We start from the raw sequence: 24,795 nt of genomic DNA on the forward strand, positions 1-24,795 counted from the left end.
TACCGATTGAGACATTGTTGAATTCCTACATATGACTGATGTCCAGGACATGGACTCCATGAGCTTATGCAGTGGTTGCAGCCTTGGCACTTGTGGAATGAGCATGTACGCCCTCAGGGGGTCACTTCTTGGTCAATGTGTAGCAGATTTTTATGCAGACCACAATTCATCATGAGATGGTCTTTTTCTGTACAGCTTTGCCTTTCTTTCCCCCAAAATATCCAACTTAGAGTTGATCATCCACCCGGAATGCTCTGGTTCAAACAATGTAGGATGACAGCGCCTTTTTTTAAACAAATGATGGAGTCTTTCCTCTTTAGAATGATCAGGCAAAGCACAGAAAGTAGGCAATGTGATGTTTTGTCCTGCATGGAAGGGTTTTACCACGTTCGGAAGGAAGAAGACACAGGTTCTCAGAACCAGTTTGTCTGTGTAGAATGTGATGAAGGGAGGGGGCACAGAAAGTGCCTGCAGTTTGCTGTCCCTCCTGACTGATTTTATGTCCACCAGAAAAGCTGTTTTGATGGTTAATAATCATAGTGGACAATTGTTCATTAGCTCAAAGGGTGCACACATGAGAAAAGTTAAGAACAGATTGAGGTCTCTTTGAGGCATGATGAATCAGGGGAAACAGATGTTGAAGTCCCTTGAAAAATTGAGTCAAAGCAGGTAACTTGAACAAGGAAAGTTAATCAGGCAACTGCAAGAAAGCCAATGTGTCCAACAAATCACCTTCAACAGTGCAGAGAGCAGAGCCCTGCTGGGCCAGAGAAATTAACAGACAATCAAACTTGGCATAAGAGTGCAGAAAAAGGGTAAATGTTCTTGGATGTACACCTGTCACAAATTTGTCCCAATGGCAGGCATATACAGTCTTGGTGGAAAGACATCTGGCTGCCACAAAAACATCACAGACTTCAGGAGGAAGGTCGAAGGCTGGCAACTGCCACAGCATGTTCTCTATGCAAGAAGGCGAAGGATGTGCAAGTTTGGGTGCAAGAGCTGGCCCTGCTGCTGTGACTGAAGATCCCCTGAAAGTGCAGACTGATCGGAGGACAATGCCCATGCTCAGGAGCTTGAGATACCAAACACTCCATGCCGAATCCAAAGACAGGTCATTCTTGATCTTCTTGAGAACTCTGGGCAGAAGCAGTATCGGTGATAAGGCATAGAGGAGACCTGACTGAACAACACTCAAGGTGAAAAGCATCTCTGAACAAGAGCTGCCGTGGAAACTCCAGTGCGCAAAACTGCTGACATTGTGTGTTCTTTATGGTGGCAAATAGATCTAATCAAGGTTTTCCCCAATCTTGAAAGAGAGCAGGCACCACCCCAGAACAGAGACGCCATTCATGATCCTCTAGGCATTGACACCTGAGTTTGTCTTCTCCGGTATTCAGAGACGCCTGCCAGGTGTTAAATCACCAGTAAAATTCACTGGTATGCCATCAATGTATGGAGATGCAGGTTCTCATGACACCGGCTCCACAACCCCAACCTGACCTGCTTGTTGCAGTACCACATGGCAATGGTGTTATCTGTCAACATCGGAACTAGTCTTCCCTTTATCAAAGGAAGAAAGGCTTTCAATGGAGTTGAATGTCCATAGCTCCAGCCGGCTGATGTATATCTGGGAGTCTGCCAAAGACCAGAGTCCTCTGATCTCTACCTCTTCCAGATGTCTGCTCCAGCCCATGAGTGAAACATCTGTCACTACAGTCATCTCAGGGTTCTGCCTTTGACCTAATTGTGGTTTGTCAGGCAACACTGCAGGTCTTTTGAGTTCCCTCCCATGTCGAAGAGATTTCCATGATGCTGTGCCCACTGAGATTTCAGGTCCCACTGCAAAGCCTGCATAAGCCAACGACAATGTGTTACCAGCAGGATGCAGTAGGCCACGAGGCCAACAGTCCCAGCAAGTGCAAGAGGTCTGCTATGGTCTGGAGGTGGGAGACCACTGCATGGGGCAAATCTGTCTTTAACAGCCAATCGTCAAGGTAGAGGAAGACTGGAATCCCTGACCTCAGCAGATGTTCTGCAACCACAACCATCACCTTGGTGAACACCCAGGGGCGCTGTTAAGGCCAAACGGGAGCACAGCAAACTGAAAATGCTCGTGGCCCACCTTGAACCACAGGTAATTCCTGTGGGCAGCCAGGATTGGGATTTGGAAATAGGCATCCTACAAGTCCAGCACTATCATCTAGTTACCTGGGTCGAGGGCATGCAGGACCTGAGATAACTTGAGCATATTGAACTTCTTCTTCAGGAAGAAGTTGAGAAGGCGCAGGTCTAGATGAGGACGGAGGCCTCTATCTTTTTTGGACATCAGAAAGTAGCAGGAATATCAGCCATGACCTACTTCTGATGTCAAAAGAGAAAGTACTTCCTGATGAAGCAAGGAGAGCTAGTATTCCCTCAGCGGGTCGTGACAAGGTGGCATGGGTGGGAGGGTTTCCAGAAAGGGGATGAAATAGCCCCTCTGGACCATTTGAAGGACCCACTTTCCGATGTTAAGGACTGCCAGTGGGTCAGGTGATAGCAAATCCTGCCTCCCACTGAGTGCACGTGCTGGTATGAGGGCACACTAAAGGGGCTTATGGTGGAGGTTGCTGGGAAGGGGGAGGACTGGCCCGGCTTCTGGCTGCTGGTCCCATGTGATCCTCGGGAACGATGTCCGTGAAGAGGCACTGAAGCTTGCTGGTCATGGTGACTGGGTAGGAAAGGCCACAGTTGGCAGCCCCTACCATAGCCATAAAAGGAGCAAAAGGTAGACTGGGTTGGTGGGGAGCCTGAAGATGTGCAGAGTAGGGGAGTGTCTGATGTTGACCAGGAGTTTGTTCCAGGCCTTAGCCGCCATGTAAGAGAAGGCTCTTCCACCCACTCTGGTTCTGCGGATGCACGGGGTATCTACTACGGGGAGGTCGGCAGAGAGGCGGTTTCTTTTGGGTACGTGGAAGGAGACTCTTTAGTTGAGGTATTTGGGTCCGGTGTTGTGGAGGGATTTGCAGGTGTGGATGAGTAGCTTGAAGGCGACTCTTTTCTCGACCGGGAGCCAGTGGAGGCCTCCCAGGTGTTGGGTGATGTGCTCATGTTATGGGATGCCGAGGAAGAGTCTGGCCGCAGTGTTCTTAATGGTCTGGAGTTTGCGTAGCAGGGATTTGTTGATTCCAGCGTAGAGGCGTATACGTAGTCCAGTCAGCTTGTTATAAGTTGTGGGTGACAGTCTTTCTGGCTTTGGTGGGATCCACTGAAAGGTCTTGAAGAGGATGCGGATGGTGTTGAAGCTGGTGGAGACAATGGCTTTCATGGTGAGGGAGGAGCTGAGTATGATGCCGTGGTTCTGGGAATGGTCCGTGGGGTGGGGGGGTTGGCAAGGGAGGTGGACCACCAGGTGTTGTCCCAAGCTGAGGGGGTGGGTCCAAGGATGAGGACTTCTGTCTTCTCTGAGTTGAGCTTCAGACAGCTGCTGCTCATCCAAGCTGTGTGGTCCCTCAGCCATGGAAACGTGCCTTGATACTACCATTGATCAAAAAGCCAAGCCTTGACCCTCTCATTCATGCCAACTACAGGCCGATCTCTCTCCTCCCGGAATTGGCTAAAGTAACCGAGAAGCATGTACATCGGTCGGTCTCCAATTTCATCGAAGATAACGACCTTCTTCATATGTCTCAATCTGGTTTCCGTGCGAATTTCATCACGGAAACTGCCCTTCTCGAGGTCACTGATGCCATCAGGGAGGTTTTAGACTCTGGTGGTAAGGCCGTGTTGGTCATGCTTGATTTGTCGGCGGCATTTGACACCGTCCCCCATGAAGGCCTCCTGTTAAGACTCTGGGAAATCGGCCTAAGGGGGACGGTGTTGAGTTGGTTTAAATCCTTTCTGACCGGCCGCCGGCAAATGATCTGGGCGCCCCCTTTTTCCGCTGATATGCCGCCGCTAGAGGTAGGGGTACCTCAGGGTTCCATTCTTAGCCCCATGCTGTTTAACATCTTTTTGGCCCCTCTGGCGGCAGTTGCGGAATCTTTCGGTGCCCAGATCATATCCTATGCTGACGATACCCAGCTTCTGTTCACATGTGACAGAGGCAGGGTCTTCGATGGCGTACGGATTAGGGACTGTCTCGAGGCGGTTTTCAAGTGGTTCCGCCGTCAGGGTCTTAAATGCAACTCCGACAAATCGGAGTTGCTTTTCTTTGGCTGCACTCCTGTTTCCAACTGGAAGGCCTGGTGGCCACAGGACTTGTTTCCCCCGGACACTGCCTCTGTGAAGGCTAAGAATTTTGGAATTCTGATTGATTGTGACCTATCCTTTCGGCCCCATGTCATCGGGCTCTCAGGGAAATGCTTTGGCATTCTTAGGATGCTTAGGAAATTTCTTCCTTTGCTGTCACTTCACCACAAAAGAACCATCGTGCAGGCATTATTAGGGACGCGTTTAGACTATGCGAACGCCCTCTATTTGGGTCTACCCAAATATCTTTTGACCCGCCTGCAAGTGGTGCAGAATTCTGCGGCCCGAGCTATTTTTGGACTTCCGAGACGGGCCAACGCTGCTGAGCTTTTAAGAGCTTTGCATTGGTTGCCCATCTCTAAGAGGATCCTTTTTAAAAGCCTCACTCTTGTTTTCAAAGCCCTTCATGGTATTGGCCCCAAGTATATCGGGAAACGTTTTTCCTTCTACCAGCCTAGCAGGGCTCTACGTTCCGCTTCATTAGCCAAAGTGGCTGTGCCGATCATTAAACGCTCCAGAACTGGAGGCCGGGCTTTTCGTTACCTGGCCTCGCGAGGCTGGAATGAGCTCCCTTTGGCTTTAAGAAGGGCAAGTAATCTGTTTTCAGAAAGGAATTAAAGACCTGGCTCTTTTCTGTATAGGGTTTTTTTTCTTTTTTGGTTTCTTCTCTTCTTTCAGCTTTTAGTTGTTATGTTTGTTACTCTGCATAAGTTTCCTTCGCTAAAGCGCCGGGATGCTCCTTTGGAGTAGCCGTGCTCTATAGAAGAAATAAATAACATAACATAACATTCCTTACTGGAAGCGGAGTCTGGTGGTTTCGGGGTCCTTTGTGAGGGAGAGGATGAGCTGGGTGTCGTCGGCGTAGGATACTATGCTGAGTCCATACTGTCTGACGATGGCAGGGAGGGGGCCATGTAGATGTTGAAGAGCGTGGAACTGAGCGATGATCCTTGGAGTACTCTGCAGTTGATCTCTATGGGTTTGGCGAGAAAAGACGGGATTCTGATCCTTTGGGTTCTGCCGGCGAGGAAGGAGTGGAGCCAGTCAAGGGCCATTCCCTGTATGCCTGCGTCGTGGAGTCTGGCTGTGAGAGTGTGGTGGGAGATGGTGCGGAAGGCTGCGGAAAAGTCTAGCTGGATGAGGGCCGCAGTGTGGCCTTGGTAGAGGAGCGTGCGGATGTCCTCTGTGGCGGGCGAGGAGGGCGATGAGGCTCTAATATCTGTTTCATGGATATTTTCTCATTTGCGTTGTTAAGACCGACTTTATTACCTTCTGCTCTGCGCAGCTGAATTGACCCTCCAGGGATGCTACCTCACAAGTCATTGTCACCTTCATCACATATACAGGAATGTACCACTTTGTTCATACAAGAACACCTAGTTACACCAGAAGTGAGCTCGACCAGGCCAAGTACCTCAGTAGTCAGCATCCACAGAGAGCTTCCTTGTAGCACTTCTTTCATGCTCTCTGAGGCAGCTAAACATAGTACAGTGTCATTTACTAATATGAAACACATCAACTCCCTTTAACTTTGAGAACCCGTGATTTTTAAAGATGACATTTCCTTCACTAAACTAGCACCTGCATGGCATACAGTAGGAAGCGTCAAATAATGGTGCCCTGCTTGGACTGGTGTCGGGAGAATGTCAGGCCTGCTAGTTTGCAATAGCAGATGAAGAGGTGTCTCCTTCATGTTGCCACTTTCACGAGGAAAACATTTCCACATGCAAGTTATCACTCCTCTCGAGAGGACACTTGACCAATAGTACACTGTATCGTTAAACAATAGCCTCTGTGGGCTATGTGTTGTTATTTACTGTGAATAAATCACAAGTGTTGAATGAAAGCAATAGCCCGCAGATACCAAGTAGAGTTCTGAACAGGTGTGCAAACCAAAAGACCTCTTTTCTGCCCCTTGTTACCCCTTCCATTCATGCATTTCCACTAGTTAAGGGTGGATGCCATGGACATTATAGGACGCTAAATTAAGGCAAATAGCACAATAATCTGAGGAGCGGCCCACAAGTATCTAAAAACACCAACAGGTCTGTACTATATACAAATAGAAACAAGTGTATATTTGTATGCAATGCTAATTTGGAAATAAGCAGGCATTACAGAGTATTTAAACACACTAAGAATTTCACTTCTAGGTGACACAGGGTATCATGGGAGCAGCATTAGTGCCATGTACGGTTTCAATTTCAAATCAAGCAATAAATAAAAACTATTATGAATATTTTTATCAATATAGGGCCATTACACCGTCTCATTTTTTGAGCCTGGGAACCTCTAAATTGTACACCCCAAAAATGTTACCTCAAAGACAGGTTGATGAATCGGAGGCGGTGTTAAACCTCAATTTCAAGATAGGGCACCTCAAAACAATATGAAATACAGTCAATCAAGTAAGTGTGCACTAAATAATTAGGTTCTGGATCCGAAATAAAATATAAAATGTTACAAAAATTAAAAAAGGAAAGCATAGAGGTCATAAATGCAAAAGGATAAAGTGAATGCCATGAAGGTTCTTTGAATAAGGCATTATAGAATAATGTGCAAATCAGAGAAAAATCCAAAGTCCCAAGTGAGCAGCAACATCAACAGAGAAACGGACAGCAATCAGAAGTAATTGGCCTCAGGGCTCAAATCAAGGGTTTATACAAACAATTTTTTTTATATTAATCAACACTGCAAAGTCCTTGTGGTATGATCTAAAGTACTTACTACGAATATCAGAGCACAGTTTTATTAAATGCCATATTACCTTAGCTCCTAAGCACTATCCCACTACATGTATATTGATTCTGCCCACAATATGATAATGCAACCCGAAGGTAGCAGGGAAAACTAGTTACATAAACAAAGCAAACTGTTATGAATTAACAGGGTAAACTGAGAAGGAATCCACATATTTGTCCTTGTTAATGATGCACAAATATGTAAATGCACAAAAACGCTAATAACGCTCACCCTAAACACTGTTTCTGCAAAAGAAATTGGGATAGGTGTGTAAGATAGAAGTCGAAAGGAAACAACTGTAATTCCCATCACGGCCAGTAGATGTCAATAAGGACTTTTCGGAGTTGATGTGCCCATATACTCGCAAAAGTCATCCCTAAAGAGCAACTACTGCAACCTTTCTCTCACTTGTAATCAACCTTTTACTGGTCCAATTACTGTGGGCCCCCAGATGAAGTCATGAGTGGTTTTGTAAATGTTAGATGCAAAAAGCTTGCCTGATAAACGTTTACATCTAATCTGATTATTACCTTTAAATAAGGAAGTTTGGTAATGTTAATTGACAGCCAACAACACCCAGGATTTAACAGTTTCAGTTTCTAGCTAAGAACCTGAATTGGTAATGTCAAGAGAATGTTTTAGAACCAGTATTCAGTGGCTGAATGTGTTTAACATTTCACGCCAAACAATCAGCATCTGCAAAGAGTGCACTTACGTAAAACATAGAATTGGGGAAGGATGGGTGTAGTAAAGTGCATCTTTTGACATGGTCACCCCCACTTTTGCCTGGTATTTATGTGATTTTGACTGGAAGTGCACTGGGTCCCTGTCTGCCATACCCGCAGACACTGCATGAGGTATAGATAAGTCACCCCCACGACAAGCCATACAACCCTAAGGCAGGGTGCACTATACTACATGTGAGAGCCTATCTGCACAAACACATATGCCCCAATGCTGGGCAGCTCTATTGCTGACAGTACAAGTGAACAGGGAAGTCATTTTGTGTACGTGTGCTGGACACTGATGAAAATGAGTTCCCCAGCTTCATACTGGCTTCACTGAAAATAGGGATGGTTGGTCTAAAATATCGTATGTTATGTTATGTTATGTTATGGATATTTATTACGCGCTGCACAGCTGCTCCAGCAAAGGAGCGTCCTGGACGTATGAATAAACCCACACTGATATCGGTGTTGGATTTATTAATTCATGCATTAATACATTAATACCTGAAAACATACCAGTTACTGGAGTGCTGGTTGACTGCTTTTTGCCAGCATGCCACCAGAGACACATTTCTGACCCCCAATGATGAGGGCCTTTGCTCTCAGGAGACCAGAAATCAAGCTTGCTTGGGCAGAGGGTGCTCAAAAACCTTCCCTCAGTATGAGTTTCAGGTTAGCATTCTAAGGCAGGGGAGCTTCAAAGAGCCCACCAATTTTGGTATGCAAATCTGGCTTCTCTCTCAGGAAAGGAAGCCAATTAGCTAGTCAGATATGCATGTCCACCTTCAGGCCAGTCCCACCCCCAAACGTGGGCTACTTAAAGTGGAGGAGACTTTTCCGAATTGTCAATCTTGGTGATGGCAAATTTAGGATCTCTGGGATAAGGCTATGCCCACTTTCCCCAGGAAGAGGTCCTAAAGGGGGAGTAGTGATCCCAGGGGTAGGTAGCCCTGGGATACTACCCTGCACTCCCCTAATGCCCCAAAATGCAATTATTAGGGGAGTCACTGGCACCAAAAAAGCAGATCTTGATGACCCACGAAGAAGGATACAGAAGAACTGCGGAAGCATACAACTAAAGAAGAGCAACTGACTTGGCACCAACTCGGCCTTACCTGTCTTCTGTTCCCTATCGGAAATGCACCTAAAAGGTCTCATCCTGCAGCATCGTGCCTCCGGAGCCTGGGAGGATGGCCTGCCATCAATAAAGACTTAAGAACTCCCGTGTAGTAGCGGAGCTCCTCCCCTGTATCCTGGAGGCAACCCAAGCAGAACCATGAGGACTCCGGAATTGCCAAGACCCGGCACAGCCAAGTAAAACAGCACCGAGTCCCCCAGCCCATGTCGAAGTGGGCCAATGGTGTCAGTGTGGTTCCCAAGCCCTCTAGAGATCGAGTCCGCTTTGGGATCACCCCTCATGAACTCTCAGACATCGCCTGTAGCCTCTGTTTGTATGCCCCCTCAACTGAAAGTGCTCCCGGACAAAGAAACTCAACACCACTGAGATCCTCTGCATCCGTCCACCCTAGACTGAGGAGAAGAGGTCCACCAGTGTCCCCTAGCATCGCAAGATTTGAGCCCTTTGTGTGGTGCAACCCGACTGGACTCCCAGTCAAAACCTGCAGCCTGTTTTCACGAAGGCCGATCCCCATTGACTAACATTGGGCACCCGACGCTGTATGGCACCCGACGCTGTATTGCACCACTGCACCTGACTGCCCTAGTGCTGCTGGAGGTGACCTATTGATGTTGCCTTGGGCCAGGCATGATACCCACCTTAAGTCCCGGAGATTGGTCTTGTAAGCTGCTGTACTGGACCTTAATGCCATGCTTGTTTTTCCTCTCTTAGGATAACATTGCAGCTTCTGAAAAATGCACTAAATGTCAACTATTTAAAATGCAAAGTATTTCTTTTGAAAAATATACTTACCTGATAGTATTAATTCTGGTGCCTTTAAGCATATATAAAGATACGTGTTGTTTTTATTAATTGGTGTGATCTCCTAATTGAGTTGCATGCATCATTTGTTGACTATTGTATGTATTTGCAGATGTCCAACACAACTTGCTGATAAGCTTAAGGCAGCTCGACCACGCTACCCCCTAGAAGAGCACCTTGGGATTGCTAGAGCAAGCCCCTGTCCACTCATAAGGGAACCCCTGGACTCTACACAGTATATCTTATTTTGTGTATATCACATAAAGAGCCGGCTTCCTACAGTGGGCGATATACTGCAACATGGAAAGAAACAGGCCTCTAGAATCCAAGTTCCTGCTCACCACCCACTCCGCCTCCTCTGAAACATTCATCCAAAGGTCATGAAGACAAACTGCGAAATGGGCCGGAAGCTTTTAAACATTTTAAAAAGCTATCCCATTTGATTAAATAGCAAAGGGTTGCTGTGACAATAGGCAGTTGTTGGTAAATAATGCCCCATCGGCTGCTACTGAAAATGTTTTAGAATAGAACCAGCATTTTATTAGGCATGTAATAATAGTTAAATGTACAGTGGAATCTAGCACACAAAATGTAACGAAATTACACACTTAAAGACAGAATGACAGCAAGTGGGACAGCCAATGGCATGTCTTTAATTGGTTTACCACGGACTTGGACTTATTTTCAGTGACACAGTGACAAACCACAAATTAACAAGTCACTAATAAATTGGGGAGCAGCTTTCCACATATGTAGTACAGGCAGTTGCTTAGATGCCACCTGGAAACAATGTGAAAAGATAATGGGGCCAAACAGGTGCTGGGAAAGACACAAAAAGAACTAAATAGCAAACGTTATTAGGGCCCAAAAGATTTGAATGGTAAACCCCATTGGAAATCCATTTCCCTGTATGAAAAGATAGTTAGCGCTAATTCTACCCACTCATTCATTTAATTAAATTATTAGGATACTTTTGTACATTTGTCGACTGTGATGCTTCGTAAGCGAGTTACCTGTGTACCAGTAAAGTCCAGGGGTGTAGCTCTCATTGGTGCAGCAGGTGCAGTGGCACAGAGGTCTTAGAAGCCCATTTAACCGTAATAATTGCTGTTTCACAGTTCAAACAGCAGGATGGCCGGGCTTTTCCTTTCTTACACTAGACCCATGGCACACTAGCTACACCATTGGAAAAGTCCCGTAATAACATCATAATAAACACAGATGTGCGGTATGTATTGCTGAACTGACGCACTCAAGGTACATTTATAATTAGAAAGACATGTTTTTAAATTGCACATAAATGACCTATTGCAATTATAACTTCCCACGAGGACCCACTGCCTTGGACAAACTCCCTTAGTTCCATGGACCAGTCCTAGAGGTCTAACCTTTCTATAAAAACGTTTAAAATGTTCGTAGAACCGTCCTGTCGCAGGCCATGTTTGAATTGAACGTTCATTTTAACGGTCACTAAAACGTATGCGACGTGAGCTCTGAGGCGACACAGGCATGTGCGTTAAAAAACAAAAAAAAACAAAAAAAGAAACATGAGCGCCGAAACCTTGCCGCTCATAATAGTATCAGGTGCGACAAATGACGTGTACAGAACCAAGCTCTTCGTGTATATGAGGAAAAACAACATGCTTACTTTTGAGATTTTTGGGTACCGATTTGATTTCTAGTGTGAAGGCTATCTATTTTCTGAGTTTGTTCGTTAGTGGCGTTGCAGTGAGTGTTTGGCCTCTGTGTGACTGACAGGCTAAGCTCCACCTACCTCGATCCCGTCGGTCTCCTCGATGAACCGCCTGCTGACGGAGCGCAGGGCCTCCTGCGGCCACTCGTGGAACAGGTCAATGGATGTGCAGTTGACTATGGCTGGGAACTTCCGAGCTCTGACTCGCAGCGTGGACCCGACTGGAGAGAAACACAGAATAATCTGGGGAGAGAGAAGCGAAAAACAAAAGCGGCATGAGAGAAGGGCACGTCGAGCTCAGTCGTCCAAGGAGGAGAGTTAAATCAGCCGTGGCAGCAGGGCCTGGCAAAGAGGGCACACAATTGGGAACATTCCAGACCAGAAACCTCTTCCGAAGAAGTTAATCAGTATTACAAAGGTCACGAACAACATTTTATCTCCAAATAGTTAGCAACAAGTAAAGTACATTTCCTGCTCACCTTTTTTTGCCGATACTAGGGTTCCATAATTACTTTCATAGTCTGAAAGAGTTAAAAAAAGCCTCCGCAGCATACCTACAGTTAACGCTGTACAAAGAGAAAAATTCGCGTTTCTTACATCATGTAAACTGTATGTGATGTGTGCATGATTACAAAGTGTACCTCCATTCACCCGAGGAAGGGGAACAATCTTCAACATTTCCACCCAAAACAACATTGGCATGACCCTGGACCTTTCAAAGGTAGGCAAATTCCAAACAGGCAAAAATATCTCAGAGTTAATGTGCCCTCTGCAAGCAGGCCAGAGTAATCCGAGAGTCACATGTTAGAATGGGGTGGGGCCGTTCTTTTATCCATTACAATAAGTCCTAATACACGGGGAAATATTAACATATGTTGTAAGCAAAACGAGTGGATTACTCGAAATACACTATGGTTGGAGACCAATAACCTGGATTCAGACCAGGTAGAGGCACAGTCAGCCATGTGTCTATGTGGGATGAAATAATGCAATCAGTGGAAAAGAATGAAGTGGATTCCTTATTGCTTCTGAATCCATCAGCAGCATTTGGCAGTGTTAATCACAGCAAACCATTGCAAAGATTCCATCATTTCAGAATAAGTGAAAATTCCAGTACGATCAACCCTTTGTAGTGACCAATTTAGGAGACTGTGATCATATGAAGTACCATAAAAGGGCTTGCAGGACTATTGAAAGATGCCAGCTGCAGAGGTGTACATTTCCACTTCAGTACTTGCAGCTCTAATAATCTCTCTCAACGAAAGCTCCATTGCTGATATTATACCCCCCTTTGGATTCTTATATCATCTGTAGGGTGATTAAAGTATTCCCTTTTTCAAATCTCGAACTGAAACCTCTCTACCAAATATAATTTTGTGATGTCTCACAAGCATAGGACTTTCCTTTTGCGTCAATTTCTTAAAGTCAGAAATCCACCAATTCCAAACATCAACATTAACTAGTCCCCCCTTTCCTTCCTTTGCTAAGACAACGCTTCTGTTTTTCAGGCATTGCCTATGAACAGTTCTAGCAATCTAGCCATACTACTGCATACACTACATACAAACATAGAGGGACTTTTGGTCTGCAGGCTGCATCTATCGGTCTGTTAAATTGCAGTGCAATTTTTGCTTCTGCCTACCACGGGGTACAGCATGGGGCGATGGACCAGCCCAATTGACACAAACAATTCCTTCAATTTTAGTGACTGCACAAAGCCAGCGCGCAATGTTCACGTCCTCTTAAAATAGCTCCTTTCTCTACAATGTCGAAGCAGGGTCGAAGTTTGTTTTAAAAAAATGTATATGTTTTTGTATAATGCTTCAAGTACTCGCTATTTATCTTGCCTGTAGTTCGGATGCCCAATTAGATGACAATTTATTTGTGGTCATCTTTTTAAATTTGCTGTGATAAAGAGTTCAAGTGATACTGTAACGTTGTGATTGCCTGCAATTAGAGATATTGGTTGAGTGGTGATTCTTTCTTGTCGATATACAAAAAATACTACAATATATGGCACACTTGAAATACTTATTATTAAAAATATTGCTAGCCACATGCACAAATTCGTTCAAATCATTTTTTTTACTACAAACTTAGGATGACTACTTTTAGGAGGACCATTACGAACTAATGGGGTAACTCAGAGAAACTCAGGGCCTGGGCAACGAGTGTTACATACAGAGGAAGGCCCTGTCGGTACCGAAGGCAATTTTGGATAACTTACATTTCTTTAAGGGACCCAAAGAGGATAACTCAATACACGTTTGAAAGGAAAAAACAAGAAGAAAAACACAGAACCAGGATGGAAGTGTCTGCACACAGCATGTATTAAGTTCAAGCTACATGAGACAATCTATGTACATGTCAATGACGGTTGCTCCAATATGTGCAGCAGTGTGATGTAAGTACTCTTGAAGAGTGACATGTGGAAGAAAAAGTGACCCTTAATTAGTGTGTGTGAGGACGCCACATATTTGATATATACAGATTAGATCACATAGTTATCTCACATTCCAAGATAAAGGTGTACCTGAGATGATAAAAGAAATAATGGATTCGATAGAAAAAAAAGACGTTTGAAAAGTTTAGAAAAGTTCCCAATTTTAGTTCAGAGGGCATATTGAACACAAGGCTGAGCATAGGAGGCAGCTGAAAACAAGTTGCAAATAGGCAGTGGGAAATCAGTGTTTGTACGGCATTTTTTGTGCCTACTGATCTTTGGCATCATGCTTGAGGAATACTGTTTCAATGTTGAAAACTATTTACATTTAGGTTTGTGGATCTTCAGCAGTGTTCGGCTTTCTAGTGTTCTGCTTTTATCGGAAGAATGTGGTTTATTAGACATTCAGGGGGTGTTATGGCGAATTGCATTAGAACAAAACAAGATAGTTTTAACAAATCTGAGTTCCAGGAAAAGTCACTGAAGAGATAAACATACAGGTAAAGACACTCAAACATTGTCATATTTGAGATAATGTAGGCTGCTCCATGGAGTCTCTTTAAGAAGAAGCAAGGTGTCATTGACGCAGGCCATTGTTCCCATAATCAATCTGACAACTCACCAGTACTTTCATATAAAAAAGGTATTTTTAGGAAGGAACGATGTGAGATTATGCAGTGGTTTATGGGGAACATTGTGTTTCTGCCCAATTCTTTGATATAAATGTTGCAATGTAAAATGTTGTCAATTTGGGATCAAAAGAGTTTTACAACAATGATAAGTTTTGGTCAAATGCTCGGGTCTTGGTGGTGGTTCAGTCTTTGCTCGTATCTTGGAGGTGGTTGGACAACCTTGGGTGAGAAGAGAAAATTGATTTGAGCTTCATGCTGGTCATCAAGTGTGTTTTCCTTTTTCGGGATGCGGTAATTGTATTAAAGGTGTTGGTGCAGTAAATTTTGATATATTACTTAGCGTTGCCAACAAACTGGTAAATACAAAGTCACTGTTGTGTCAGCTGGTCATTGAGTGGTTTCAAATTCAGACTTAAAAAATGGGTTTAGGGAGGAACCATGAGGCACTCCAAAGGGTACAGTGTTATGTATGGAGAGAGAGTTTCCAACTTTGATCCACCGATATCACTTTGACAGGGAGAACTTGAACTATTTAGCCACTGCTCCTCCAATGCCCATTCTGTCATTCTATGTTTTGAGGAGTTCCTAAATCAGCCAAGAAACACAGAACCAATACAGTTTCAATCTGCATCTGAAGTTCTTAATCACTTTCAATAAAACTGCTACGTTTGAAGTACTCAACATTATAAATATCTGCTAGCCCTTTTGAAAGGAGCTAAGTCTCCGAACAGTATACCAGTCATAGATTAGCTGCACTACTGTAGAGGTTTGTGCATGGGATCCCACTAATACACATTCCCTTCCTTGGACAAAAGATTCAGTTTTGCTACACATTACCTGCCCAGTCAATCACCCACCTTTTTTCACTAGCACCAGGAAGGATGGAATTCTGCTAAACACTGGGCACAGAACAAGTTACTGAACCTGCTATCCAAAATGATCTAGGACACTCAAATGCTTTAGCTCTTTCAGCTGCTGAAACATCAGACCCCAAACACCTCCCTACACTCAGTCAGACTTCACCTCCTAGCTGTCCACTGATTGTGCACCCTTCATGGTATTCTGAATTAATGATGTAGTGTACATTGTTGATATTATGGTCTCCCCGTAGTGCACCAATGCAGTGACGTATAGCCTCCAATGGAATTAGTACTATTATTATTGTTGATAGTAAAGTAACATCGATGTATTCCAGTCATAATAGACTACATTGACATCAAATAGTATCTTACTTTTAATTGAAGTCGCACTCGATCTAAAAAGAATCTCCAGCAGTTGTCTTTGTTGTCACTCAAACCAAGGCTTCGTATCTCACTTCTAACGCTAGAAATGATATTGTCAACTTCCTCGTCACTGAAAAGGTCTGGAATTTCTCCTGGGGAAAGAAAAAAAGGAAAGAAGGGGGAAGAATAAGAGTTAGAAGTTGTAAACTATGATACAGATCACTTCGCCCATAGGGAAAAACAAACAATCTGGAAGCAGAAAATTGGGTCAAGTCATACAATCATAACATATTTAAAACAATCCTAGCAATAAGCTTAACCTCTACGGTTTAAAGGATGAGGCAATCGAGAAGTCTTCGAGGCTGGATATAATTTTGCCATAGCTAGATATACTACTGTTTGAAGTGGTGCTTGTGTGGGAATACATTGGCCTTTTCAGTATGGTAAATGTGTTACTATCCTTGTGTTCACAATAAGTGGTGAGAGAGCCATTCTTGTGCAAAGGAGAAGTTAAAAGGTAAAAAGGACTTACTTTATCACAGCTTGCCAGCTAGGGAATCATGTAACTGGTACCTTGAAAACAATTCTAAGGACTGCAAGTTCTTGTGCAGTTATATGAGTAGGCAAGCATCAGTGGCGCCGGAACACCCCTTTACTGGGGCAGCTGTTGCGCTTTGCAAGTTGTGGTAACATAACATAACATAACTTTAAAAACATGGTAGGGCATGACGGTACCAAACCAACCATACTTACGGCTCCCCCGGTGCAGCACTCCCCCCCCCCCATATTGGCGTCCTCGAGCAGGAAAAATAATGTCTTCCTTCCTGCTCAGGGGAACATCAGCAACCAATCCAGGAGCTGCTCTCAGCATGAGAGCAGCTCCAGGATTTATTTATTATTTTTTTTTTTTTACAGAGTTTTATGTAGCGCAAACGAATTGGGTATCAGAGCGCTTCATTTTTTTTTGGTTAGGCACGGGGGGATTAAGTGATTTGCCCAGAATCACAGGATGTTCAGAGTCGTTGCCGAGACTCAAACCCAGTTCCCCAGATTAGAGTTCGACCGCCCTATCCATTAGCCCAACTCCTCTGGTAGAAGCAGGCTAACCCAGCACTCATTTTGAGGTTGGTGGCCTGTGCCCGCAATCCCCCAGCTGTTTCACAGCCACAGGATTGCTGGGTGCACTCTGCGCATGTCGGGCTGGCTGTAGCAAACTAATCGGCCAGCCCAACGTGCACTGCAGGGGCAGCTGTAATCCTTGAATAGCAGGATTCAGCCCCCCCCTGCACTCACATCGAGCTTGTAAGTATAATGGTATTGATGTGCCATTTTACTTATTCGTGTGTGCTTGCTGCTGCAGGCAGGCAACGCTCCTCCACTCTCAAGGAGGAGGTGCCCTTGGTAAGCATTTGATTTCTGAGGGACCCCACAGTCTTTATGTTTTTTTTACTTTTTCAGGGGTCCCACAACTGACAATGGGAACTCAGCACAAGTTGAAACAATAATAGTCTTTTACCACTGGTGTCCTGGGGCTTTATTTTGAACCCAAAGCTGAGCACCAAGTACAGCCCTTTGGCTCTTACCGCTCAGGAAAGAGAAATCGTGCAGCCAAAGTCCGACTAAGGGAAGTGGTGTAGGTTCGAATGTCGAGTTGGTGCTTTGCATATAAGAAAAAATGTTTTTTATCCAACATACAATAAAATACTGAAAATAGGAAATTAAGTGTGAAGATATGAGCTATACAGTGGTCAAGGTAAAACTCGCTATTTGTGGCAGCTTCTCTGTATCTGCTCGGGCTGTTCCGCAATTGGAAGGGACGGTGGTGAAATATAGTTACTGAAAGAGTGGGCCCTCACCACCACTTTATATAATATAATGAAGAGTACTATTAAGTTATCCTCCATTATCTCACTCCCTTTGTGGTCCACAACAGAGAAGACCTCTCAAGCCTTAGAAACCATCATATACAACAAAATTCATAAACAGTGTCAAAGTATAAACATTTCCACTTCAGAATTGCAGTTCTAAGGACAGTGCTAATCTGAAGTTTGTAGTGGGTGTTAAAGGGCGGGGGGAAATTCTAGATGACGTGTGGGTAAATATCCATCATATCCACTACTTTTTACTTCATGGTTAGATGACAGCCATTCTCAAATCATGTATCTAGGCCAGTGGTGGAATGGCAATTTGATCCGCCTGTTAAAGATGACAGTTTAGGGCTTTACATAATTAAACCCATAGGTGGAGTAATGAATTGGAAACTTGAACGTTGGATGGGCTTTCAAGATCTATCCCGACTGCCCTACCAGCATCTAGAGAATATGGTGGATACACCTCCATTGGGGGCTGTTCTCCAAATAGACAAGAGATAGTCATGACTTGGATACCTGGAGAAGAAGAATAGCAGAAGAAGTCAAATGTACCAGACAGTCAGGAAGAAAGGTGAAAAAAGGGTCCTTGAATGCAGAGCCCCCAACTGCCTGCGAGAAGAGATCAACCCAATCAATAGTACTTGTGCTGGTAATCCAAGTGGTACCTTGTGTACTCGTTTGAATGTACTAGACTGTGTTGCTTTCCTGCAAAATGGAAAGCTTCAAGATGGAGCGGGGCCTAGTTCTTTGTTGGGAAAGTTAAAAACTCATCAGTAATGTAGATGCTTTTTCTCCTCGGTTCCAGTCCAAAAACCACAGAAAACACTCCAATACCCTGTAAGGATCCCAGGGCTTTGGATGAACTTTAAGATAAGAATCTTCCAATACAGGAAATGATTTGATTGTTCCCTATTGGCATGCATATTATAACCAACTAACCAACAACAAGCTTTATTAGACGTCAAGTCATAAAAGCACAATATGTACATACAGAATAAAACTCCATGATCAAATATATATACATTTTTAAAACCAAAGATTGATATTTCTTGACGAAAATTCCATAAAAGAGTCAAAACATTTTAAAATTACTATGAGATACAATGGCATACGATCGGAAAGAATACAATAGTTAAAAAACATTTTGCATTATTAGATGTTATTCAGACCTTATACAAATGACTTGAAGAACCCTTCAAAGTGCCTGTAGTGCCTTCAATATGATGACTCAAGACCATCCAAGAAATGTTGCCACTGCAATCACAATGGGAGCTGATGTATTTGTACGCAGTATTCTTAGTGCCTCTCCACTCACGCTGGTCCCCAATGTCCTACAAATTGGTGCCAGCCAAGCTTGACACGGCCCTACGTATGCAGGTCATATTGTAGTGTGTTTATCTAGGAACCTGAATCGATATTTCTATTTTGTGCCCTTGTCCGGTTATAAATCAATAATATCCATACAACGGCATAAAAACCCTATTCATAATTCAGTCGTAGCACATGCTGTCACATTAAGCAAGCCTACTCCTCCAGCCCCCTAGAAAGCACACCGAGTTCTCTAAACAAATCCAAGCCTCCAGCAACCTGGGAAATCCCCCTTGCTATTGTTTTGATTTCGTCCGAGAACTCCTGTAAAGCACTGTAAGAACGGCCAGTTCTTAGTGACATCTTTATTGATGTCTTATGTCCAACCTTACGTCAAACCCGGCACCTTTCAGGTATAAATATACCAACGCTGCCTTAAGCAAACACACGGTGGTGATGAATCTGGAGCAGCTACTACTTGCCCGAGAGCACAGCTGATGCGAGAGCCCACGGACGCTGCCCCTCCCTTTTGACGCGCTGAGAAAGACGCTGTCTTTTCTCTTGCCGAGAAATCCAGCCTCCGGCGTTTCCAGCTTACCCTTGCGGGTGACTGGGATACCGAGTCCTGAGAGAGAGATACCAGCCCTCCTGCCTTCTAATACCCAGGTACTGAACTGACTAAACCCTTACAGAGAATTCTTGAGTCAGATTCTTGGCAAAACAAACTTAACTTAAACTGCTACTTACTTACTCCTTCCCAAGTATTAGGCTTAGGTTAGAAGCACCAGTTGAGTACGATTAGTCAATGTATATATGTATGTATCTATTTTATCCATTTTAAAGTAAAGCTAAGAAACCATATCAATGCTTTTACAGTATTATTTCATAATCCTGCTTTTACTGTATGCACATTACTTAACTATAAGTATTGCAATTGTAGCAATTCATTTCTCTTGTATGAGGAAAGAGACTGCTCAATAAATAACACCTTTTATTGAAAACGCCCGTCTCTCTTTTTCTCTACAATCTGGTGAAACTAAGTACGCACTTATTGACGGAGTGAAATAGCTGTCTTTTGTTTTCACACAACTCTAGAGATATACTCTTATTCAGGGAGAGCAAAGTTGTCATGTTTTATGGTTGTCAGAAACTAAATCCCTTCTTGTCTATCCAGGGAGGTTAAACTCCTCCTCGCTTATTCGAGAAAGTTTCTAGTGAACTCTGAGCTAGCTGGCAAAAAACTTAAGTCTAATATAGTCAGTAGAGACCTAGTTAACCTCAGTCCTACGTCTACACTACTGAAGATATTATTCCAATGCGCAGAGCCTATTGGGACTATAGGAACTACACTACATGGCGCCCAACGTTTGGTAAGGCGATAAATCTAACGCAAGGCGTTAGAGTAACTCAGTCGTGCTCTTTCACACAGACCCTTTTTCCCATAAATACTCCAAAAGACGTCTGGAGTGGGTAAAAGGTTAAAAATCCGCCGGAACTTAGTAGGAAGAGATTTCTATGTATAGTTTTTGGTTTATTCAACGTTGAAGGATACTGTGTTCCAAAATATTGTGCACCTAATCTTTGTTTCCTTGAAACTTGATCTGCAACAAAAACCTTCCTGTCAGTAAAATGTCAGACGGTGAAGAAGAAAGGGAGACAGCTAGAATAGCAGCGCAACTCCTAGCGGATGACACAAGTCTCCTGCAGACTGACCCGGATGCAATACTCATCCCGGTCAACATAAGAAAAACTATAACTATTAAACTTATAGAAAATGGACTAACATCGAGAGGTGGTACAGTCATATTCGTAATTGAGGCACATGAATATTGGCAGACAGAGGTATTCTATTCATGGATAAACTTTCCAGCAGCAAACGCTGTCCCACGTGAGTTCCACTATTACAAAATAGAGGAACCTCCGGATGAATATACTCCTTTCGAGGAGGTGGAAAACCCATTAAAATACCAAGAGCACCTGCTCTGGTTTAAAGGCGCCCTAAAACATAATAATCACATCACCAGGCTCGGTCCACTAGGTAGACCAGGAGCAACATGGCCGGTTCTAGCCAGCTACACACCACAACCTGACATTGATAAAATGTCTAGCGAAGAACTCTTAGTTAAAATAAAAGAATTAACAAAGGCATATAGAGAGTTGGTTCAATTGGCAACGGAGGCTATAACTTTCCTCCAGAAATTGAAAGACACAGATATAGCAGAACAACCATTTGAACTTGCCAGAATCATAGAAAAATCCTATGAAGAGCTAGGAAGAGATAGTTTGGGTGGGAAACCAGTAAAACCCCAACTAACTGAAAATCCTGAAAAGATATTTATTAAAAATATTCTAAACACTCCAAAAAAGAGCTGGGATGGAAATAAACAATCCACTCCCAAAGAAAAAAGATTCCAGTTCAGAGGAAGGTCTCCTCGGCGGAGAGAAAGATCTCCGGACCAAGGACACAAGTCTCCCCAGAGGGAGCCCTTTGAGAAAAGATACAACCTTAGAAATAGGGATAATTTGAAGAAACCTGATAGATAAAGATATTGATACACGTCCCTCTCGATCTTTTCAGACTTCCTCGCAGAAATCGGAAAGAAGAGGACGGTCAGAACTCAGGGAAGAGCACGTCAAGTCCAAAGACAAGGAACCTGCTCATCAAAGTAAAAAATTACAATTTCCAAAAAAGAAGGTTGCCAGTATTAAAATATTCAAACATGCCGAGGATCCTGAGGACACAGCTGAAAAACGGAGAGTGGGCTCAGACAATGCTAGACAGCGCAGCAGAAGTGAGCATAGCTCGCAAGATCCTGATGAATCATCTGGAGACAGTGGACACGAATGAATACATTCAGGTGGAAACTGCAGATACCAGAGTTAGCAAACCTCATAAAATATACGAAATAACATTACGTATAGCGGGAGATAAGACTAGGAAAATAAGGGGTCTATTTTGGGATAATCTCTCCAAAGTCTATGACATCCTTTTAGCTGAAAAAGACTGGCCACCGGAGTTTGTCAGAGAGTGTCCTCATGGCAAAGAAATGATTATGCCTGCCTTCTCAAATCACATTCCAATTCATAAAAAATATACACTTGCAAGAAAGTGGTCAGTAGCCCAAGCACCTGCATTTTATAAAAACCATGTTGGATGGGATGAGGACTCTCCTCCTCACAAAATCCAGTTAAAATGTCAACCAACTGCACAGAGGCAGTACCCAATTAAGCAAGAAGCTAAAAAACAGGTCCGGGAGATCTTAGATCAACTTGAATACCAGGGGGTGATTGAAACGGGAAACATCACTTACAACAAAACTTTTACAAAGCACTACCATTACAACGCGGTCATTACAACGCAAACTATTACAACGCATTGCGCTGGGGGGCGCTCTAGGATAGGGAATAGGTTAATTTACTATCCAATAACCTTCCCTAGTGTCCACGGGGACTGGAGTTGGAATAGGAAATTAAACTATTCAACACCCAAAAGCGCTATGCGTTGTAATGGTATGTGATGTAAAAACCGCGTTGTAAAGGCAGGCGTTGTAATAGCCTGCGTTGTAACGTCATACATCCGATTGAAACTTGCACCTCACAAATGAACGATTCATATCGTCTAGTTTTGGACTACAGACATCTAAACTCATGTTGCAAAACTTTTGCAGTACAAAATTCACATAGTGCAGCACTAATGAATAACATTGTGCGCAAAAAATACAAAACAACATTAGACATCTCTAATGGATTCTTTTGTCAAAACATAGCACCTGAAAGCAGGTATTTGACAGCTTTCTCAATAATGGGGTCCCAGAAAAAATTTCTGTTGACTCCCACAGGGGTTCAAGAGTAGCCCAGGATTATTCTCAGCAAGAGTAACAGAGTTACTACAAATGTATGATGATGAGGCATTATCCTATGTCGATGACATCTATCTAACAAATGATGACTTGGATACTCACTTGAAAAGAGTGAACACCATAATACTTGGGTTCGCAGCAGAGGGTTACAAATTCAACTTTAAAAAGTCACGAATTGCCCATCTAACTGTCCTGTTTTTAGGATATGAATTATCAAGTGAAGGCAAAAGCCTGGCAGACAATTTCTTAGAGAAATGTGCTGTAATCCAATCACCAAGAACGCTGAAAAACTTACAATCAATTCTAGGTTTCCTGAATTTCGGAAGAACTTACATTCTAAATTATGCAGAGAGGGTTAAACCTCTCTATGAACTAATAAAACCAGATTTTAAAACAATCAATTGGACTCAAAAACACACAGAAATTTTGAGATCATTGCAAACAGACATCTTAGCTAAAACAAAATTGCAAACACGCGATAACACACGCAACCTTGTGATCCGGGTCATCCCAGGAAGGTGCGGATTCACATACCTAACCTCTAATGAGGGAGAAACGGTACCAATAGCATACAAATCACATTTGTACACAAAAGCTGAAATGAAATTTAGGTCAACTGAAAAAATTCCAACCGCGGTTCAGACTGCGGTATCAAAAGAAAGAGCCCTAGCACAAGGTAAACGAATAATCATCGTTACACCAGTACCAGCTATAGAAGGGGTAACAAAGGCAAGCATTCCAAATGCTAAAGCGCTACATCCTAGATGGATACAATGGGTTAATTCTCTTGCTGCAACAGACGTGCTCTACGAATTTGATCCTAATTTAAAAATACAAGAATTTCTCCAATATGAATTTGAATGTCCTCTGCCGACCGAAATCTTGCCTCTTGAACACTACGGCTGTATAATATATACAGACGGATCAGCACAGCCCGCAGTTGGGGGTAAACAAGCTTACAGTGCTGCGTGCGCGATTGTTAAAGGTCGTTGGCACGAAGGAAAATTTAGGCCACTGGTCACTAAAACACAATCTCTAGGAGATTGTACAGCTCAGCGAGCTGAACTACTAGCATTTAAGATGGCGCTTGAAAATACTGATCGCGAATTCCCCACACTCATAGTGTGCGATTCATATTATTGCGTTCAGTCTTATAATAAATACTTGCAGAATTGGGTCCTAATGGTTTCAAAGAATCAAAGGGTGGCACAATCAAGCATAAAACGCTTTGGGAACAAGTAGTTCTTTTACAAATGGAACTACAAAAGACTCACGTGATACATACACTGAGTCATCAACGTGATGGCGTTCACGCTGCAGGGAATTCATTGGCTGATGAGGCCGCGAAGGCAGCTGTGCAAACGGCTTCCGTAGCTGCTATCACCCGGTCAAAAAGAAAAATAGACAGCGAGATATTGCAAGCTGTCAGCGCTACAGTAAAAAATGTGATAAAAACACTCCCAAAAGGCTTTCCAGTAAAGTACTCATACATAACTGATGCGAATAACGTTCCATTTGCTCGAATCCCTGGAGTGGGGGATATGGCAATTCCAAACATGGAACATAGGTTAGGACTAATTATAGCGGCACACGAAGGGCTCGCCTCTGCACACGCTGGTGTCTCGGCCACAGTATCATTATTAAACCAGAGATACTGGTGGCCACAAATGAGAAGACAAACTAGGAACTATGTTCTAGATTGTGAAATATGCCAAAAAATGAAAGTTTCAACAGTTAAAAGACCAGCACAGACGCCCCTTCTGATCTCAGATAAACCATTAGCGTGTGTTTACCTGGACCACTGTGGTCCCTTACAAAGGGATGGCAACTATAAATACATCATGGTCGCAGTGGACTCCTGCACGAGATTCATTTGGATGTGGCCCCAGCGCTCGGCTGACGCCAGAACGGTTATAAAAGATTTGCGAGTCTTTATCGGCACATACGCAATTGGCATGCTACACTCTGACCAGGGTCCTGCTTTTAGCTCTCGAGCTTATAAGGAGGCCATGACCAGCATGGGCATTGCATTGCGGTATTCTTGTCCCTTCCATCCAGAGGGAAACGGGATTGTGGAAAGAAAAAACGGAGACATAAAGCAATCCATAACGGCAAAGGTATTA

General features: G+C 43.6%; 1 protein-coding gene across 1 annotated transcript in view; it reads right to left on the reverse strand.

Moving 5' to 3' along the window:
• The window catches only part of DNAH11 (dynein axonemal heavy chain 11), a 3,642,058-nt gene that overhangs the window by 1,313,339 nt on the left and 2,303,924 nt on the right, over nt 1-24,795 (reverse strand). The window contains exons 55-56 of the mRNA XM_078663510.1: nt 15,643-15,785; nt 11,417-11,578 (exon numbers count right to left, since the gene is read on the reverse strand). Coding sequence (XP_078519636.1) covers nt 11,417-11,578; nt 15,643-15,785 — 305 coding nt within the window. The remainder of the gene's footprint in view (nt 1-11,416; nt 11,579-15,642; nt 15,786-24,795) is intronic.

Source organism: Lissotriton helveticus, chromosome 10, assembly GCF_964261635.1.
Source record: "Lissotriton helveticus chromosome 10, aLisHel1.1, whole genome shotgun sequence".
NCBI lineage: Eukaryota > Metazoa > Chordata > Amphibia > Caudata > Salamandridae > Lissotriton > Lissotriton helveticus.